The sequence below is a fragment of the Prionailurus bengalensis genome, chromosome C2 (genome assembly GCF_016509475.1).
Source record: "Prionailurus bengalensis isolate Pbe53 chromosome C2, Fcat_Pben_1.1_paternal_pri, whole genome shotgun sequence".
Taxonomy (NCBI): Eukaryota; Metazoa; Chordata; class Mammalia; order Carnivora; family Felidae; genus Prionailurus; species Prionailurus bengalensis.
The window spans coordinates 108,340,202-108,360,463 of record NC_057350.1 but is presented as its reverse complement, the minus strand read 5'-3'; the positions used below and the strand labels follow the sequence as shown (position 1 = coordinate 108,360,463).

Genomic DNA, 20,262 nt, shown 5'->3' with positions numbered 1-20,262 from the left:
AAAGGGATGGGAGATAAAGAATAGAAATTAGCCCCTGAAGGGTGCTAGGTTACTGAGCTTAGTTTATTTCGCATCGAGGCTGACATGTTCTTAGTGCATTTACTATGGACTCTGTGTATATGTGTGTATTGAAACCCTTAGTAAAATATTGAAATTGGGTATCCATAGGATGTTAAAATCCTGTGCACAGCAACATTTCCTTCTTATAAAGATTTATTTTGCAAAAGTTGCTACTTTAAGGTTTCAGTTCAGTGTCTATTTAATTTTAAGAAGGTATTGGATTTTAAAGTTGCATTTCAAAACGAATCTTCCATACTCACCCTATCATTTACATAATCCACGAATTACTTGGTATCCATACATCAAATACTTGTTAAACACTACTATGTACTGGGTACTGAGTACTGTGTAGGGCATACAAAGATGAATAACCCATACTTCCTCTTCTCCTGTTCACTGTCCAGTCAGGGAAGATTAGTAGCAACATGCTGTGTGTGCTGAAGTGTGGGAGAATAGAAACAACAGAGGAGAGGAATTTATTATCTGGGGGTAGTGGTGTTTCCATGTATGCGTGTGTGTGTGTGTGTGTGTGTGTATGTGTGTGTGTGTGAGAGAGAGAGAGAGAGAGAGAGAGAGAGCGAGCAAGTGAGCTGTGAGTGTGTGGGAAGGTTTAAAAGAGAGAGGCATGCCCGTGTCAGAAAGGCATAGAACAGGAAAATGCGAAGAGAGGGAAAAGAAAAAAGATTTCAGGATAATAATTAATCTGAGTCACTATGTATGTATTTATTTTGTCATTAAGTAATTGAAAATATCTTCGAACAACAAGCTGGCATTCAATTTTATGCAGTGAATGCATATTCAGTAGTCTCTAACAGTAGGTAAATGTGAAAATGTGAGGTTATCCTACATAAGCACTGTCCTACTTTTGGGACTCTACCCATGTGTAGGACATAAGACAATATTCTAACATACATAGTAGGAGGGAAGGCATCACAGGGCAAACCTAGCCACTACATAAATCCAAAATGGAGTTTTCTTTTTTGTTACCTTCAAATTACTGTGAAAGTTGATAATGATATTCAATGTTTCCATACTAATGGACTCACAGAGGTATTTGTGGCCCATAGATTGGGTCCTCAGAGGCCATTGAGCCCATTTTCACATTGGTATTTGGAGTGGAAAGTTATCTAGCCCACACTGAAGGTGTCCGGCAAAGGAGAGACACAATGGCTATTACCAGTTTGCGGCGTGTGAAGAAAAACTCCTGGGAGAGCTCTTTCTTTTCTTCATATCATTTTGCAACCATCTCCATTTGCCCGTATGATGGAGCCTGCTTCTATAGCACAAATATTTGAAATCACGTTCTAAAGAGGAATCGTGATAGAAGGGTGAAAAAAAATGCTTTCATTTTCTTTTATAACCTAAGGAGACCTCTTACAGACGATCACATTCAACATCTAAATATCTAGTGACTAAGAGAGTAATCACACTGGGGAGTGCTCAGATTTATAGAGGAGGACATGAATGCCAAAACCGAGATGTCTCTAAGTTATTTTTTCTAGGGTGTAAGAACATAGGCATCCCACGTGTCTTGAGAAATAAGAGTGAAAGTCACGACCTAGTCCTTCCTCCTCCTTTTAACAAATGTGACTAAAGCCAGATGTGTTCCAGGATGATGCTGACTAACTGTTACTGCTAACATGCACTAGCAGTTCCAAGACATGAGGGCAACTGATAAAGGGGATTTGCTTGGTTTTCCAGAAGTAAGTTCTGTTCTGTTCTATCCACTTGCTCAATCTCTATTCTCTCATTCATGTGGAGTAATAGGATTGGCAATAAACACCACCAGGCAAATCTCAGAGGACTCTTGAGTTAGTACAGTGATTTTCTAATCGTCTACTCTGTACTTTTATAAAGTGATTATCAGAAACTGCGTCAGCAATTGGAAGGATTGGAAATAGCTTCTACGTACCTATTTCCTGCACGTGATGATTTCCCACACATTATCATAACAAAGCCCCTGTTCTTCTTTAAGTAGAATAAGTCATCAGAGAGGTAGATATTATAACACTGTAGAATTTCCAGTACTTGGAATGGGAATATACTTGGAATATAATTGGAATTTCCAATACTCAATGTCCTCAATTTGGATTTGCCTAAGAGGTTGAAATCTCAGGTTCAGGAATTAGGCTGCACTGAATCTTGGTTCTACCACTTGGTGGCTATGTGACCTTGGGAAAATTACTTGACCTCTTTGTGTTTCAGCCTCCTCATCTGTAAAATGGAGTCGATAATAATAAGAAAAATACTCAGCTCATTGATGGTATGATAAATGACAGCAATTATAATAATTTCATTTTTAGACTTCAGACTGCTGTAGCATTCAGTTTTTCCTAAGTTTATCTGCATCTAATGGATTCAAAGTATATTTTACTGACTATCAGATATTAAATGCCTGTGAATGTCTGTATGTTGCTAGGAGTGCTGGTGGGTGATAAGACTTTAATCTGAAAAAGGAAATGTACTTAGGTGACCATGTAAGCCAGATGATTTGCTGTCAATTTCTGAATGGGTCCCCTAGTTTGGTCTACACACTGTTAAGGAGGATTTATATTGTAGGATGTCTTTCCTGATGTCTAATTGAAATTTTATAAATGCCTCATGTTTTATTTCTCATTTATGGAGATGCTAAACAGCACTTTTTGTTTTATATTGGAACAATGAATACTTGACAGCAATTATTTTACCATTTGTCAGTACTTAAAAAATAATACAGTTTTTTAAAAAATTTCTTTTGTCTTAGGCTCCCCTATCCTACTTCTTTAAACCCATCCTCTCGGAGGTTGAACCCCGTGAGGGGAATCTGGACTCTGAGGGCACTGATTAAATCCAGAGCAGTAACAAGACCCAGGTACAGTCTGTCAGGGGCTAAGCTGGGGGCTATTTGTTTTTTATATATTGACTTATCTCAGGGAGGAAAGAAGCCCCATCTTCCTTTACCAGATTTACAACGCACTGGGTATGGTATAGCGATGTATTTGATTTGATTAATACATAATCACAATCTTGAAACATCTTACTTTAATATTTGAGGCATATTTGATTTTGTCACTTCCAAATATTATTCATTCATTCACTCACTCAGCAAGTATTCATTCTCTGCTATAAACATACAAGGAAGTATGCTAGACTTTTCCATATATGCCTCCTGGCCCTAACTGGATTATGAACCCCTTCAGTGCAGAGATATTGCACCTTACTCATATTTTATCCCAAGCCTTGGCCTGCAGAAGACATTCAACCAATACAACAAACATACATTACGTAAATGAAAAGTAGGATTCGGGTACTACGTTTGCTGTGCATAACCAAATAATAAAATATTTATTCCTATGTCTCGATCATCTTCAAAATTTAAGAACATGAATGTAAATATTGTCTCCATGAATAATATGTGTCGGCAGCATTATGTTAGACCTTTCATTTCTATGAAATGTATAATCTAGATGCTTATATAAAAATAAGATGAGATCAACAACCTACATACATTTTTCAGGGAATCAAGAGTGTTTGGTGAAAATAATAGTTGAACATAGGATTTCTCTCAGACTCACATCCCCTTTCATGTAGCAAAAGGAAATGAACAAAGAAAGCTAAGCACACTGAAGTTTTTAGGGCCAAGCATTTTGATTCAATATGTTCCGCTATAAAATATTTGGCCTTGTTTGAATTTTTATTGCTATATGTTCTCAGTCTATATTTAACTGTGAGAAACACAAGTAAGAAAGAGTAAATGTGCAAACTGTTCTTTTCACGTGTATGGCAGAGAATTTGAGAAAACATATATTAAAGGAACACTTTGTGTTTTTAACTTTCAGCCCCTCTTCTGAGGCCTCCGTTGGCCAGATATGATTAAATGCTTATTGAGCTAAGGACTCAGCTTACTTGGAATGAGAATTCTTAAGGGTCTCTCAGAGCCATCTAAGATAAGCACCCTACTTCGCCATGCTCTCAGATAAAGTTTCTTTTACGCTGTTTTCCATAGGTGGAATAAGGTCTAATGAGAAAGTTTTATAACGGAGACATTCAATTCCCCAATTCCTTATTTGCTCAAATTAACTTTTTAAAAATTGGGGTATTCACTCTGGCATCAGCTCAGCGCAGACTCTGTAAACAGCCAACAATGTGCGCCTCACAAAGCCTGCCATCCTGCACTGCCAGCCTCTTCCATCCACAACTTTTCCGTGGGCGAATACAATTTAGCTGGTGCCTCTCCATGAGCCCCTCACAGCTCCATCTGGCCAAATAAACAGGCTTTCTTCCATTCAGTCTTAACTTCTCGGCAGTTAGCAAGAAAACAGACTTGCCATAATTGGTAATCTTTAAGATGCTCAACATCCTAAAATGAAAGGAATGGGTACAGGTGGTGTAATCTGTGGCTCTCTAGAGAGTGGCTCATCTACAAAGTGGCTTTGGGCTCAGCAGTGTTTTATCGTTCTCTTGGTTGAAACTGCAGTTCTCCAGCACTGTCAGTGGTGAGAACTCTTTGTCCACAGAAGGCAAATGAGTGATGAAATACTCCATTTGCAAGGACAGTATAATTTGTGAAAACAGACTTATTATCAACCTAACTCCACTGGTCAGATTGGAGCAAGTGTAACCAGGAAGGCAGAACGATGGAGTGGTTAAGAGCATGGGCCCTGCAGTCAGACTGAGTTCAAAACCTGCTGCTATTAATTTATTACCTGTCTGACCTCAGTTAATCAAATTGCTCTGTACCTCAGTTTCCCCATAAGTAAAATGGAGATAATATCAGTACCAACCTGATAAGATCATTGTAAATGTTAATGAGCTATAGCTGACATGTTTAGCGCAGGGCTTGGTTTATATTCACTAATTGTTATTTTTAGGCAAAGTCAGTAGACCAAATTCTTTGGGCAGCAGACAGGGAAGGAAAGGGTGAATAACAGCTAGGAAGGCATTCCTCAATTAATTCCTCACTCTTTAAGTGTTTCACAGCAGAATCACAAGCAAAAGTGTAAGGGGTAGGGCGCCTGGGGGGCTCAATCAGTTAAGGGTACGACTTTGGCTCAGGTCATGATCTCAGGGTGTGTGGGTTCAAGCCCCACATCGGGCTCTGTGCTGACAGCTCAGAGTCTGGATCCTGCTTCAGATTCTGTGTCTCCTTCTCTCTGCCCCTCCCCCACTCATGCTCTGTCTCTTTCTCTCTTGAAAATAAATAAACATTAAAAAAATGTTTTTTGAAAGTGTAAGGGGTGACCACGAGATGACAAGGTTGTGCATGCATTCACTCCTTTAGCAGCATCTCCTTTCTTTGAGGTTTTTGACAGAACACCTCTTTTTCTCTAACCCTCAGGGTCATCTGGACTGAAATGAATGCTTTCAGGACAAAATAGCCAGTACTACTTTCTTGATGACTACACATAAGGTGTTGTTTCTCTTGCTCGTTTCTGGTTTATGTTTCTCTCCCTTTCAACATCTTCCCTTTCTCTCACTCCCACTTTGGGGAAATATGTCTCTCAGCATGAGGCAGAGGCCACCAGGCATACCTCTGTGCATTATTACAACTTAGGACGTTCATGCAAGAAGAAGGCCAGTTAGAATGGCAGGGCTCATAGGTCCCTGTAAACCCCAGGGGCACAAGTGATTCTGAGCAGCAAGAGGAAGGGAGGGGTCTCTCACCGGTCGCTTTCTCGGGGTTGTTGCACATGAAGCATTGCCATGCTCCTGCTGCTTCGCTGAAGCCAAATACATCAAAGAATCTCACTTCTTCCAGATGGAGCTGTACCTGGTCCAGATCCTGTTCCAGGAACACAAAGCACAAAGCACATAAGCTGATCTGCCTGCTACGTAGCATTCGGAGACTGGAAAAAAAGGGGTATGGGAGCAGGATGGCCAGTACTCAGACTCAGTGCTAAGGACAAGGAGGGAGCATTGAGAAAACCTCTCTGAGCCCATCTTGCAAAAGAGCAACTATCTCAAACCCTTCCAAGGGACTTCTCTTAAGTGCAGAGGACAGTGATCGTGGGCCCCAGAGCTAGGCCCCAGGGCTCGGGGGTGGGGCCTGAAGCGGTCCAACATTTTCTTACATCTAATGGCAACTCCAGAATTTCTAAAAAGAAGGGGTACGCAAGGGACAGCGTGGTTGATAGGAAAGTTGTAGGGGAGTTTGTCTGTTATTTACACTTTGCACAAAATTGAGGATCCATTATCCATATCAAAACATTATTTTTGTTAGGTTGGCTTCGTAGGTGGCTGGTGGGAACTATGGGAGAGAGCTTAATCCCTCAGCCCTTTGCTCCGGCACCGTTTCAGTTTTATATTTTATCTTAACGGTATATGCAAATCCTGAATTATATTCCATGGTGCAGCTGTATTGGTTTTAATAGAAAAATAATGTCTTAAATTACTTATCAGTAAATTAATTAATTTTCCCCCTCCCAATAGCTGAGTTGAATGGACACACCAAGAAGACTGGCGCTGTTTTATGTGCCCTGTGGCATCGTGCCAACGTGTTCCTGTTTAAGAGGCAGAGGAGAAAGGTTCTATTACACTGTAAATGGATGGAATACTATTAGCCTAACCAAATTAAATAGCTCTACTGTCCTCCTGAGGCTTTCCTATTATGTAAATGCCTTGTGTCCTCTGCTACAGGGTGGTCAGAACTGCGCTCTTAAAAGCTTGCTTTCCTCAGACGGATTTAATGTCTTTGCTAGCCTTCCACGTGCCTAGCTGACTTATGTGTTTGTCCTCTGCAGACTTGTGATTTTATTCCCCTTCCTCTGGTCCACACATTCTTATCTTCTACCCATAGTAACAGCTCTTAGTAAGCCCAAGAGCCAAAGGATGGAGGCACTGTTTGTGCTGCTTACGATGGCTCAAAAATAAAGAATGGGCAAGTGGCTCCTCAGTTTCTGCCCCAAAGCTCCTGTTTCCCAGGCCTATGTTTCTTAACAGAGGTGAGAAATATGCCAAACCCTAAGAACCCTGCGAGAATAAAGATCTACTTTGTTCACAGTTGTATCCCCAGAATCTAGTCCAACATCAGGAATGGATTAACATTGGTTTGCAAGCCCAGTGCAAAGTTTTCCAATGAACCATATGAAAGTATTATGAACATTTAAAGGGAATTCTTTTAAGAGAACATTTACACTCACTGGAACATAAACACAATGAAGGCAGGGATTTTCTCTGTTATATTGGCTGCTATGATCTCAGCGCTAAAAATGCCTACCCCATAAGCAAGCATGAAATAAATATTTGTGGAATTATGAAAGGCATAAACTGGGACTAGAAAGAAATACTTTTCAGCATTTTTTATTAAGACTATTATGGCTTGTGTTCTGGCATTGGACATCTTGGAGCCTCAACATGCTGAATATAGTATTTTGAGTTGCTAACGTTTAATACCATTTTTTTTTAAAGCATGTTCCCAAGATAAAGACTGAAGAAGCACCTGGGAGTTTTGCAGGTTTCAAAGGATGAAATCTATATTTAAATTTATGGGGGAAAAGCAGATGTTCATAAATCTCAGTTTCAGAACTCTGAAGTCTCTGAAGTCTATTGGCCATTGGCATGCAGATCACTTCTCTATTTCACACACAACCAAGGATCAATTTTTCATTCACCACAAACACTGCTAACAAACAAAGTACTTAAAATAATACTTAAGGGTTTCTTTATTTTTCCTGTTCTGAGACCAGAAATGTCCCAGTTTGTTGCCTACAATCCACATTTGTCTTGGCAATAAGTTACTTAAAAAGTTTAGGACAGATGGCAAGCTACATCCCAGCGTTCAAGTTCTGAAGTCAAAAGCAGGCTAATTCTTTAGAGGATTTAGGTGTTATGCAAAGGGAACTGACTGAAGAAGATAGAGGGTAATTCTCTGAACTGTTGAAATCAGCAATAACAGCCAACCTTGAAGAGAGACAGATGCAACACATGTAGCTCCAAATATTGTTGCAAAATCAAAGCAAAATAAATCACAAAACAAGCAACCACAAACCATCAACTAGCGATACCTACATTTTTGGAATTTTGGTTTTTTGACTGTGCTTGAGGTCATTATTTCTCTCTCCTACTTATCTTCTTTACCCTCCTGGGTCTTATAATTTCTGAGGCCTTGCCCGAGAATTACTATATGGCTTTTTTTTTTTTAATACCAAGAGAATTAAAATTGACTTATTTAGAGAATTTTAAGCTTATTTTAAAACAACTAGACCCCAGAAGAATAAAAATCATTCATATCTAAGTATAGGTCCTCCCTGAAGTACTTTAGTTCAATGGCATTGTGGTAGACAGACCCTAGGGTGACCCGCCCCCCACCATAATTCCCATCTTCTGGTGCTCATTCCTTCATGTAAACCCTTCTCAGGTGTGGGAGAGACCTGTGACTTGCTTCTGAGAAAATGACAAAGATGATAAGATATCAATCCCATGATTATGTTATTATGTACACAAACACATACATACCACATACACACTACACACACACACACACACACACACACACACACACCTATCTTGATAGCATATGCATAAGGGAGACTCTCCTGTTGGCCTGAAGAAGCAAGCTGCCATGCTATGAAGTGCCTATGGACAGAGCCACAAGGCAGGTAACTGTGGGTGGCCTCTTGGACCTCAAGGCAGCCTTCAGCCAATAGCCAGTAAGAGTTCCAGGTCTTTAGTCCTACAATCCCAAATAATGATATCTGCCAACAGTCTAACCACGTTTGGAAGCAGACCCTTCCCAGTCAAACCTCTAAATGAGATCATAGCCCAGCCAATATCTTGACTGCAGCCTTGTGAGACCCTGAGCAGAAGACCCAGCTAAGTCACAAGCAGACTCCTGACCCAAGGAAACTGTGGGATAACAAATATATGTTTTTTTTAAGTTTCTAGGTTTGGGTAATTTGTTATGTAGCACAAAGACTCAATACCGACATTGTGCCATGAAGAAGGGAAGGTGACAGACACCCTGTTGGCCAATTCTCAATTAAAATGATGATTTTACTTAGAGAGGTCACATGCTTCTGAGAACGCTCCAATTCAGGTCTCAATAAAACCAGAAGAATATAAAGAAAAAGATACATAATCATAGTAAGAATACAGTAAGAAAGGTTTTCTTGATAAATACCATCGAATTCAAAAGGGATAGAGGCCCCTGGGGGAAAAATGATGTTTTTAAATAGCCGATTAAATGAACGTTTCTCTATTTTTTTAAAAAATCATTAACAGGAGTAGGAATTTGGAGAACTATATAAAAAGTCTCTTGCAAAGCCTCTTAGGGGAAAAATAGCCAAATAGCCTGGAAAGATGAGAGGATATTTACAACGTTATGTTGATGATAACGACAGCATGAGTCAATGCTATGGATTCTGTAAAAGTGCAAAGTGGCCTCTGGGTCTTATACAGTGGTCGATGTAGTGTGAAAGGGTATGGGGAAACAATTTTCCAGAAATCAGTGAAAGCATACATCTGGAAGAACTTTGGGTTCTGGTACATTTAAATTCTGTTTAAAGCTATTTTTTGCACAGATACAAAACATAGGATTGCCTCATGTGTTCTGTGTGCCTATGGTTAATGGGATCAACTCTAGGCACATACTTCAAGTATGCTTTAAGATATGTAAACAAGAGGTTTTTTCCTTTTTTAACGATCTCCAATATTTTCACAAAATAGGAGGGCTTTATGTCTTTACAGCTATTTCTAGTGTATGAATTCTAACTATATGGAGTCCAGGGTGTGCAAAAATTTATTGAGGGAAAAAAATTAATGAGTCATCCTTATATCCCTTATCTTTATGTTATTCATATTGTCCCACATTGTGCAAGCATACATAGCGTCTTGTAAGAAACATACTGTGCACTGAATGAATAAACTAGCAAAAGAAACTCTAAAGAATATTTATGCTATAATTTAATTTTTAAATCAACTTCTGAAAAATATTACTATTCAATTTATAGCAATTAGTATTTATAGCACCTGGTGTCAGGAACCAAGGATAAATAGATGAAGGAGACATTGTCCTATATTCCAAGGATGTGATACAATAATGCATTGGGTGCATAGTATTCCTCACAGAGGAAAACTGAAATACATCTTTATTTGTGATTGTTATGATTTTATCTTCTTCTGGTGTGACTCTTTCAGCTCTCAACTGGATTAAAGCCCCCTTGGCAAGGAGACTAATTTCTTTCTTTTTTTTTTCTTTTATTGTTGAGAGAGAGAGTGAGCGGGGGAGGGCCAGAGAGAGAGGTAACACAGAATCCGAAGCAGGCTCCAGGCTCTGAGCTGTCAGCATAGAGCCCGATGCGGGGCTCAAACTCACAAACTGTGAGATCATGACCTGAGCCAAAGTCGGATGCTTAACCGACTCAGCCACCCAGGCACCCCAAGAAGATTAATTTCCATATTATTTTACAGCTTCTGAAAATACTGAATATATCACTTTGCTCATAATAGATGTTCAATGAATCTTTGTAAATGTTTACTAATTGAGACACACAGATTTTATCTCCCATTTATATCAACAGTAGCATTTAGGTTTTAAACTTTCATGTCTATTCAATTATGCCCACTCAGCCCTTTCAGTTATATTTTTTAAAAATATACCTGCATCTCTATGTGTGTTACAGGAATTCATTTTATTTAATTTTATAAAACAAGTTTTTAGAATAAAATTTTAGTAATTGAAGAATATTTGTCTAAATCCATCAATATAGCATGTTGACTGTCGTTCTCAGCTTTTCCAAATCACTGGTTCTTAGGAGGTGTCGGTATCTGGAATCCCAGGGAAACTTGTTACAAACATCAAACATAGGTTCCATTCCTAGAAACCTAATGTGACTAGCCTGTGTTTGTGCCTGGGAATCTGCATTTCTAAACAAGCCCCTAGGTTATTCTGATGTGCAATGACTGGTGATTAACCCTACATCCTTGGGAACAGATGAGGATGACTGATTTGCTTCCATTAATCGGTATTTGAGGAATTTTTCAATCCTCTTGTGCATATGTTTATACTTTTCCACAGTAGTTTGGCTTCAAATGACAACATATACAATCTGGTTGCAAGAGCAAAAATTCCATTCTTGAAGATCAGAGACATTATTATTCCAAATTGTACAACTTGGAAAGAAGAGAAGAGGCGTGAAAATTGAAGCTGTTTAGGCTTATCTGAAAGTTGGCAGAAGGCTGGGATGTGTGAGGAAGGAGTGGGCAACAGGTGGGAGACAGGCTCTGAGCAGAGGCAGCAAGGGTGCTGAGCCAGAACCACTCATAACATAATTCTGTATTCAATGTAGATGTCACACACGCACTCTGTTCCATTGTCTCTCCTTTCTCTATCCCAGACTAATAAGGGAACTCTAGGTACATATGAGTATATAAGGTTAATGTGGCCAGCTCCTTACTATTACTATAGATCACAGAATAGACTTGACTTTTTCCCTATCCTTTGAGTACCAGTGTGTTGGGACACTGCTTGTTGGCAAGTTGTGGCAATTCCAACCATGGGTCTGGCTCCAAGTGGCTGGAAGAAAGCATGTTTGATTCACTTCCGAGAGAAGTTTTGAAGAACTCTTTCATGTAAGAACCAACAAATATGATAGATTATTTGATTTGACTCAAAAAGTAAAGTTTTCACATTCGCCTAGGGATCATGAGAAAATAATGTGAATATAAAATGTTGGCAGTAAACATTATAAGAGTTTAAATAAAGCAGTTTATGCAAAAGCTAATGCAAGCATATGGATTGAGTGGAAGCTAAAGGTGGAAAATTGGGTGAAGCTTCATAAATGTTTGATAAACCCACAATTACTTTCTTTATGAACCTAATTTCTTTTAAAATTTAATCCATTAAAGGCAGCAAAGTATTTTTTAATCAGAGTGGAAGCCAGGGCAAAAGATTACCAGTGTTCAAAATATCAAGAAAATTTGACATTTTTACAGTGGTGATAGCAGTAAAATGTAATCATTGGAACCATTGGCATGACAGCCAGCATCAGTGGTTGCCACCTGCATTTAATAACTGTATATTGAGCATCTAGCACTGCTGTGTCCAGTAGTCCCCCCTTATCTGTGGTTTCACTCTCCAAAGTTTCAGTTACCCACTGTCAACCCCAGCCTGGAAGCAGATAATCCTTCTTCTGATGTATCATCAGTAGGTCAGTTGTAGCCTAAAGCTACTATGTCATACTCCCTGCATCATTCACCACAGTTCATCTCCTCACTAGGCACTTTATCATCTCCTGTCACTACAAGAAGAATAGTGAGTACAGTATAATAAGATATTCTGAGAGACTACACTCACATAAGTTTTATTGTAGTATATTGCTATATTATTCTATTTCATTATTATTTGTTGTTGATCTCTTACTGTGCCTAATTTATATATTTTTTGTCATTTGTATTGTTTATTTTTTTTAAATATATGAAATTTATTGTCAAATTGGTTTCCATACAACACCCAGTGCTCATCCCAAAAGATGCCCTCTTCAATACCCACCACCCACCCTCTCCTCCCTCCCACCCCCCATCAGCTCTCAGTTTGTTCTCATTTTTTAAGAGTCCCTTATGCTTTGGCTCTCTCCCACTCTAACCTCTCTTTTTTTTTTCCTTCCCTTCCCCCATGGGTTCCTGTTAAGTTTCTCAGGATCCACATAAGAGTGAAACCATATGGTATCTGTCTTTCTCTGTATGGCTTATTTCACTTAGCATCACACTCTCCAGTTCTGTACATGTTGCTATAAAGGGCCATATTTCATTCTTTCTCATTGCCACATAGTACTCCATTGTGTATATAAACCACAATTTCTTTATCCATTCATCAGTTGATGGACATTTAGGGTCTTTCCATAATTTGGCTATTGTTGAGAGTGCTGCTATAAACATTGGTGTACAAGTGCCCCTATGCATCAGTACTCCTGTATCCCTTGGGTAAATTCCTAGCAGTGCTACTGCTGGGTCATAGGGTAGGTCTATTTTTAATTTTTTGAGGAACCTCCACACTTTTCCAGAGTGGCTGCACCAGTTCGCATTCCCACCAACAGTGCAAGAGGGTTCCCGTTTCTCCACATCCTCTCCAGCATCTATAGTCTCCTGATTTGTTCATTTTGGCCACTCTGACTGGCGTGAGGTGATATATGAGTGTGGTTTTGATTTGTATCTCCTTGATGAGGAGCAACGTTGAGCATCTTTTCATGTGCCTGTTGGCCATCTGGATGTCTTCTTTAGAGAAGTGTCTATTCATGTTTCCTGCCCATTTCTTCACTGGATTATTTGTTTTACAGGTGTCCTAATTTATAAATTAACCTTTATCATAGGTATGTATGTAGAGGAAAAAGCATAGTATATATTTGGCTCAGTACTATCCATGGTTTCAGGGATCCACTGGGGGTCTTGGAATGTATCTCCAAGAATACAGCAGGGGGATTACTGTACTACCACGTGGTACTAGACCACAGAGGGTGCTGATATGGAATGAGCTCAGTGAAGGGGCTTTCTTTTTCTCCTCTGGAAGTCAGTTAGCAACATAACCATACTCTGCAGCCATGTAGGTTATTTTCTCTTATTTCCCCCTCATTATCCCTGATACCATTCTCATTCCCAGATGCTCCACGTCACCTTTACATAAGTGATTTTGGGTTTGATATATTTCTTCAAACATGTCTGGGTTCTTGAAAAATATGCTTACTGTGTTTTTCATTTTCATAAATGTTATGCCATGGACCACATTCTATTTCTTGCTTGTTACTCTCAAGAGTACATGGCATTGTGTGTGTACTTAGTTTGTTGCCACTGCCATAGAATGATGTGGTGCACATCTGCCACTGTCTCATTTTAATGTAACCATTCCGCTAGTGATAGGCGCCTACTGTGCCCCATGTTTACACTTACATGAACCATGCAACAATGAATATCCTCATACACATCCCCTTGTGGACGTGAGTAAGTATTTTTCTGGATAATCATGCAGAAGTGGAATTGTTGGGGCGACTGGGTGGCTCAGTGGGTTAAGCATCTCAATTCGGCTCAAGTCATGATCTCATGGTCCATGAGTTTGAGCCCCATGTCAGGCTCTGTGCTGACAGCCCAGAGCCTGGAGCTTGCTTCGGATTCTGTCTCTCTCTCTCTCTCTCTCTCTCTCTCTCTCTCTCTCTCTCTTTTTGCCCCTCCCCTACTCATGCTCTGTCTCTCTCTCTCTGTCAAAAATAAACATTAAAAAAAATTTAAAAAAAGAAGTGGAATTATTAGATCACAGGGTATGTTTAAGAATGTACAGAAAATATGTTGGGTTGTTTGTTGTTGTTTTTTTTATGTTTCTGCATAGTTCGGGCTTTCTGAGCAAATTTTACTAAAACTTGGGACTCGGGCTAAAAGAACAAGCTTGAGAAGTAATTTATGACTTATTAGAAAGTGAGAGACCATTTAGAGAGATTTATCTTCCCAGAAGTACGTGTTTACATCTCAAGGTGGGGATGAGACCCAGGATTTAGAGACATGTCTAAACTGTCAAGCTGGAGACACTGGTCTTATCCTCGCCTGGAGAGATTTATTTATATTCCAAAAGGTAGAAAAACCCAGAATCTTTCCCAAGGAGCAAAAATTTTTCCCTCCTTCTTTCAGATGAGTGGGGGTGCTGGCCACCCCCACCCCACCATATAAATATCCAGATTCATATTCTCAGTATTTCTTTTCCTACGGTATGGACCTTGTATGTGTAGGATGACACCAGGTTCTCATTGTGTTGCCCAGGATTAATAATGGAAGGAAAGGGGAGTCAGTGAGGTTATTAGCTGTAAATAATCTGCTCTGCTCCAGAAATCTTGTCTGCATGAGGCATTAAAAATTGAACATCATGCATATCCTTAACTTCATAAGTTCTGTTAAATTGCTTGTCAGAATGATCCAATTTACATTCCCACCAGCACAATATGAAGAATTCCTTTTCTGCACCACAATGGAAGGCTTTTCTAGGCTCTGAAGTTTCTGGAAGGATTACTATCTAACAGTCTTTTCTTATATCTGAAATAGGCCATACTTTTGGTGGCCACAGTCATATTGGTCTGCTTGCATCAGAGGCTGCCAGTAGTCTCCAATGACTCCTTAAACCATTGCTTCTTAACCAGAGGACAAATCAACCACATTTCTGTGGCAAATATTGTATTTTTTTCCATCTTTATTGCCTTTTGCTAACATAAGAAGTATCCCAAGATCTGGGAATCAGACCACCCATTTTAGGTACAATTATTTTAATACACAAGTACATACCAACATTTGGCCAGAGTCCAGTTTTACTTAAGAACTATCATTTTGTTGATGTGTTTACTACTTGGAGCAGTTACAATGGGGAAAAAACGGACTCTGTTATGGATCTATGGAGAAGGCATTGCTTCCCATGATGTGAGAATTTCAAATGTCTCCACTTAGTCATTCAACGGGTAGAGCACAGCACTCAGCACTGATGAAGTAATAAGAGAACAAGGCAGATGTGATGTTGCACTACCCCCTCAGAGAGAAATGGATAAAGTAAACTCTGGTCTATTTACACAATGGAAAACTTTATAGATACTAAAATGAATGAGCTAGCTTCACATGTGTGAACAGACAGATATATTTTTAAAACATAATGTTAAGCACAGAAAGGATATGCAAAAGATATGTGCACTATAACACATATGTAAAATTTTAAAACAACAGTACAAAAATATCTGTGGAAATAGAAATAATACACACCAACCTCAAGAGAATATTTGCAATTCCTTTCTTCTGGCAAAGGGGAATATTTGAAGTAAATATGGAAGAAATGTAAACATCTCTTCTATCTTGTGATGGGAATGGGTATCATCTTTCTGCACTTTACTGAATTTATGAGCTGTTTCATAATAAAATAGAAAATAAAAGTGAGGCAGAGAACACAGTTCAATGAAGCAGAGACTGGCCAGGTTTAGGATCTGTCAGGAAGAAAGGTGCAGAACCTGGTGGGGGGCTTCCTTGGTATCCCTCAAATCTCTTGTAGGGAAGTCCCTTATTTTGCCTGTATGAGGCTGGTCTTGGTGGGGAAGATCAGTAAAGGACCATCTCTTTCTCTTGACTTTTGCATCTAAGTCTATGTGCATTTCTTCTTGTTGGGGGACTCCGCACTAAAGCTTCCTGTAATCTAGTTCTTCAAACTCAGGGACAAAGAGATGAACACAAAATGCTAAGTGTTTCATTTCAAAGCATTGATGTTATGTTATTTTGTTTTAGAAAAGAAAATAAAGCAAACCTAAAGCTTTAGGTTTGCACCTAAAGCGTGCAAACATCAGCGTCTGTCATAGGGAAGTGTTATGGAATGGATTCGATGACACATGATACATAGAAATAAGGGATTTTTTTTTTTCTGCAGAGTGGTATGGCATAAAGAATGTAGATTTTGGAGACAGAAGATCTGACTTTGAGCCCTGCCACTGCCATTCACTAGCAGTTCTTGGGAAATAACTTAATTTCCTGGTGCTTTCAATGCAATTCTCATTCTGTAAAATGACTGGGATCCCTAAGCTGTCTCTTTCAGAGAGTTGTTGCCACAAATAAATTCATGGATAATTGCATCACTTTGTAAACTGTAGAGAAATAATACAAAGTAGTGATAATGACCATGAGTTGAACAAAACAAGATAAGGAGCTCTTTTTTATGCATATAAAATAGAGGGTGTTTTTTTTTTTAATCTCTTAGCTAGATAAATATGTAAATCTTTCTGAAATGAGTGGCTTGTTTAAGAAACACTGATGTTAGGCGCCTGAGAAACATATTTTGTTTTCTAAAAGCAAGTAACACACTTATCTGTCTTTGTTAGTTTGTTGTCAAACCGAGGAATATTGGATGTAATGAGATGCAAACATAGAAGGATGTAATGCAACACGAACATTTGAAAGGGGAGTAATGACATGTGCATGTTTGATGGGGCCATAATGAGATGTACAAATAGAAATGCACATAGAAATGTGCATGGGCAAAAGTAATGAGATGCATAAATGGATGGGTGTAATGATGAAGGCATTTGGGGGGGATGTAATGTGATTTATAAATGGAAGCATTAAATGGGAAGGGTGGAAAGGGCAGGTCATGATAAGAAGCAGAGAGAAAGAATGCAGTGCTATGCATGAATGGAGGAGCTAATAATATGTGCATGATGAGGATGTAACAAGATAAAAATGGGATGGCATAATGAGGTTCACAGATGGAGGGATGTAATGAGCTGTGCAGAAAGGAAGGAATCATGACAAGCATAAAAGGAAGGATTTAATGCCGTGAATAAAGAAATGGGCATAGGAAGATGTGGGGACTGAAAGGAAAGGCAAAAAAAAAAAAAAAAAAAAGGAAGGGGACACTAGTGAGGGAATGGGAAATAACAAAGTGGGCAAATGGAACACTAATGAGATGCTGAAATTAAAGGGTGCAACGAGGTGTGCCCATTTGGGGAATCATTAGACACATATATAGGTTTATAATGAGGTACCTGGGCCCTGATCAGACACAGACTACAACGTTCAGTTCTTACAAAGTCAGAGCAGGGCCATAAAGATATCTAAGTTGTTACAAATCCAAAAAAGAGAAAACTAAACAGGTGACTTAACCACAGCCTCAAAGGTTATAAAGCAATGATTTTATAGATGCTGTTTATGGGGCACTCACTGTGCCAGGTGCTCTGCCGGGTGTTTAACTAGATGCATCATCTCATAATGCCTTCCTAGCAACACTATCGGGCAGATGAATTTGTTCCTAGTTTATAGATGAAGAAGTTAAGCTTCGATGAGGTTAACCAACTTGCCCAGATGCCCAGTGCATGTCGGTGGGAGAGATGTGACTCAAGCCGAGTCAATTGGATTCCAGTTGCCTTTGCCTCTCTTCCAGTATTTCCATAAGAATAGTTGGTGGGACCTTCTACCTCAGAATCACCTGGATCATGTGTGTCAGAAATGCAGAGTCCCAGGCCCACCCCCCAAATTACCACTTGCAGGATTCACAGAGGTCCCAGGAACTTGCATTTAAACAAGGTCTCCAGGGACTCGTGCATGGACTAAGGTCTAAGAACTACTCAGCAGCACTGGAGTGGGGGTGGTGTTCTAATGTTTCCCATCAGCTCTGGGAAAAGACCATGAAGAAAGGGGCTCACACTGAGCATGAGCAATTTGTCATGGCTACAAGGGGGACTGTGTAGAAGGAATTGCCAGACCCTGGAATGAGGCATCAAATGATTCTATTGACTGTATTTAGCAAAGAACTTTTTAAAAAAGGCTCCTATCTCTAGGAATGGCCTTCAGTAATAACCCCAAATTGTAGTGAAGATAGTATAACAATGTAACAATATATTGAAAATAATTAGACTTTAGGAAATATTTGTATACTGAATTAAAAAAAAATAAAGGTTACTTCGTAATCCCTAAAGGAGAGAGGGTAATGTGGTAATGTCTCCCTAGAACCAAGAGTTTGCTAATCTACACGCAATGTACAGAATCTTTTAAAAAAAGGCAAACAGTGCCACTGACTGTTCTCTTTCTTGATATGTCAATTACTGAGATACTTAAATTGCTGAGTTTTTACATTAAAAAAACCAGGATTTTATATTTTGAAATGAGTGTTAAATTTGAATGACTACTCATATTTTAGTGACACAGCCTCTGCTCAAAACATTTTTAGAAGTCTCTTCCAAAACTATTTTGTAGGGTATATTCATGAGCCATGTACAAAAGTTTCATTACTTTAGTGAAACCCAGCTTTTGCTAAACAATAACTATTATTCAGTATGAACAGTCTCCTTTTCTAATAGACCTGGGCCTACATAAATTTTTGGCTATTGTGAAAATAGATCTGTCTCAAAGGATGAAACCTTTGTTATTCATTTTGTTTAAGGGGTCTTGCAGAGGAAGTACAATAAAATGATACTAGTTACCATGTACTGAGCTCTTACTGTGTGCTAGTCACTGTTCGAAGAATTTTACATGTATTATGTCTTCTTTTTTTTATAAATTAAAAAAATTTTTCAGTGTTTATTTTTGAGAGAGAGAGAGAGAAAGAGAGAGAGAGAGAGAGAGAGAGAGAGAGAGAGAGAGAGAGAGAGAGAAACAAGGTATGATCAGGGGAGGGGCAGAGAAAGAGGGAGACACAGAATCTGGAGTGGGCTTCAGGCTCTGAGCTGTCAGCACAGAGCCTGACACGGGGCTTGCACTCATGAACCACAAGATCATGACCTGAGCCAAAGCTGGATGCTTAACGAACTGAGCCACCCAGTTGCTCTACATGTATTATGTCTTCTAAATCTTATAACATCCTTATGAAGTGGGTATTAGTGTCTTGTTAAGGAAGATGAAGCACAGAGGACTTAAAGAACCAGTAAGCGCTGGAGACAGGATTCAAACCCAGATCCTGAGCTCCTAACTACCATGCTTCCTCTTTGCTTGAAATAAAGTGCTGTTTATTCCAATAGTTTAGTGGCCAGGATTTGTAGGCACTCACACAATATCCATGATAGCATCAAGGGAAAAAGTAAAATACTTTACTCATGCACTGATCGTTTAAGAAAAGAACCCAAACGACTATTTGGATTGAAATAGACTTTTCGGAGGAGTGACATACCTCTGTTCCCCCAGGAATAGAGTTATTTTGTTAACTATTCTCTAAAGTGTGTGTGTTTTTTTAATTTCCTTGACTGATGCAGAACATCTGGCTGACTGTGAAGGAATGTTCACTACAGTAGTAAAATTGATAAGCTTCATTATAGGACAGTCTGGCTTGTGAAAAATGAAGGAAATACAATACATGTGATAAACCAGGTTTTAAACTATACTGAGAAAATATTTATCCTGCCAATTTTAATTTCTTTAAAAAAGCTTATGTAAAACATGAGCATAATATGTGTGGGTGGTGGTTAGGGAGATAGTAATAGTGTGTATTAATTAGCCAAGTGTAAGGGTAACAATTTTCTAATTTTTAAATAGTTAATGGTCACTTAGGTTCAATGTATTTATAAAGTCATGTGCAATCACTTAATATGAATTGCGTGTATAGAACTGTTTAAATGAGGGTCCTATAGATTGTTATAATGTATAGCTCTTAAGGGGAAGAAAATATGAACGAAGGTAGAGACAGCATTTAGGGAGGTAAAGTTTAGAATCTGGCTAGACTTCCAAACTCTGTAGTCCTAAGACATCAATAAAAGGCATGCTTATAAAAGTCTCCAGAGGATGTGCTGTTCTCAAGGA

The 20,262-nt window shown here is 39.0% G+C and overlaps 1 protein-coding gene across 2 annotated transcripts in view; it reads right to left on the bottom strand.

The window, feature by feature from the left end:
• Positions 1-20,262, bottom strand: part of VEPH1 (ventricular zone expressed PH domain containing 1) — a 249,409-nt gene that overhangs the window by 24,475 nt on the left and 204,672 nt on the right. For both annotated transcript variants that reach the window (XM_043595043.1, XM_043595042.1), the window contains exon 12: positions 5,704-5,821. In XM_043595043.1, the coding sequence (XP_043450978.1) occupies positions 5,704-5,821 (118 nt within the window). The remainder of the gene's footprint in view (positions 1-5,703; positions 5,822-20,262) is intronic.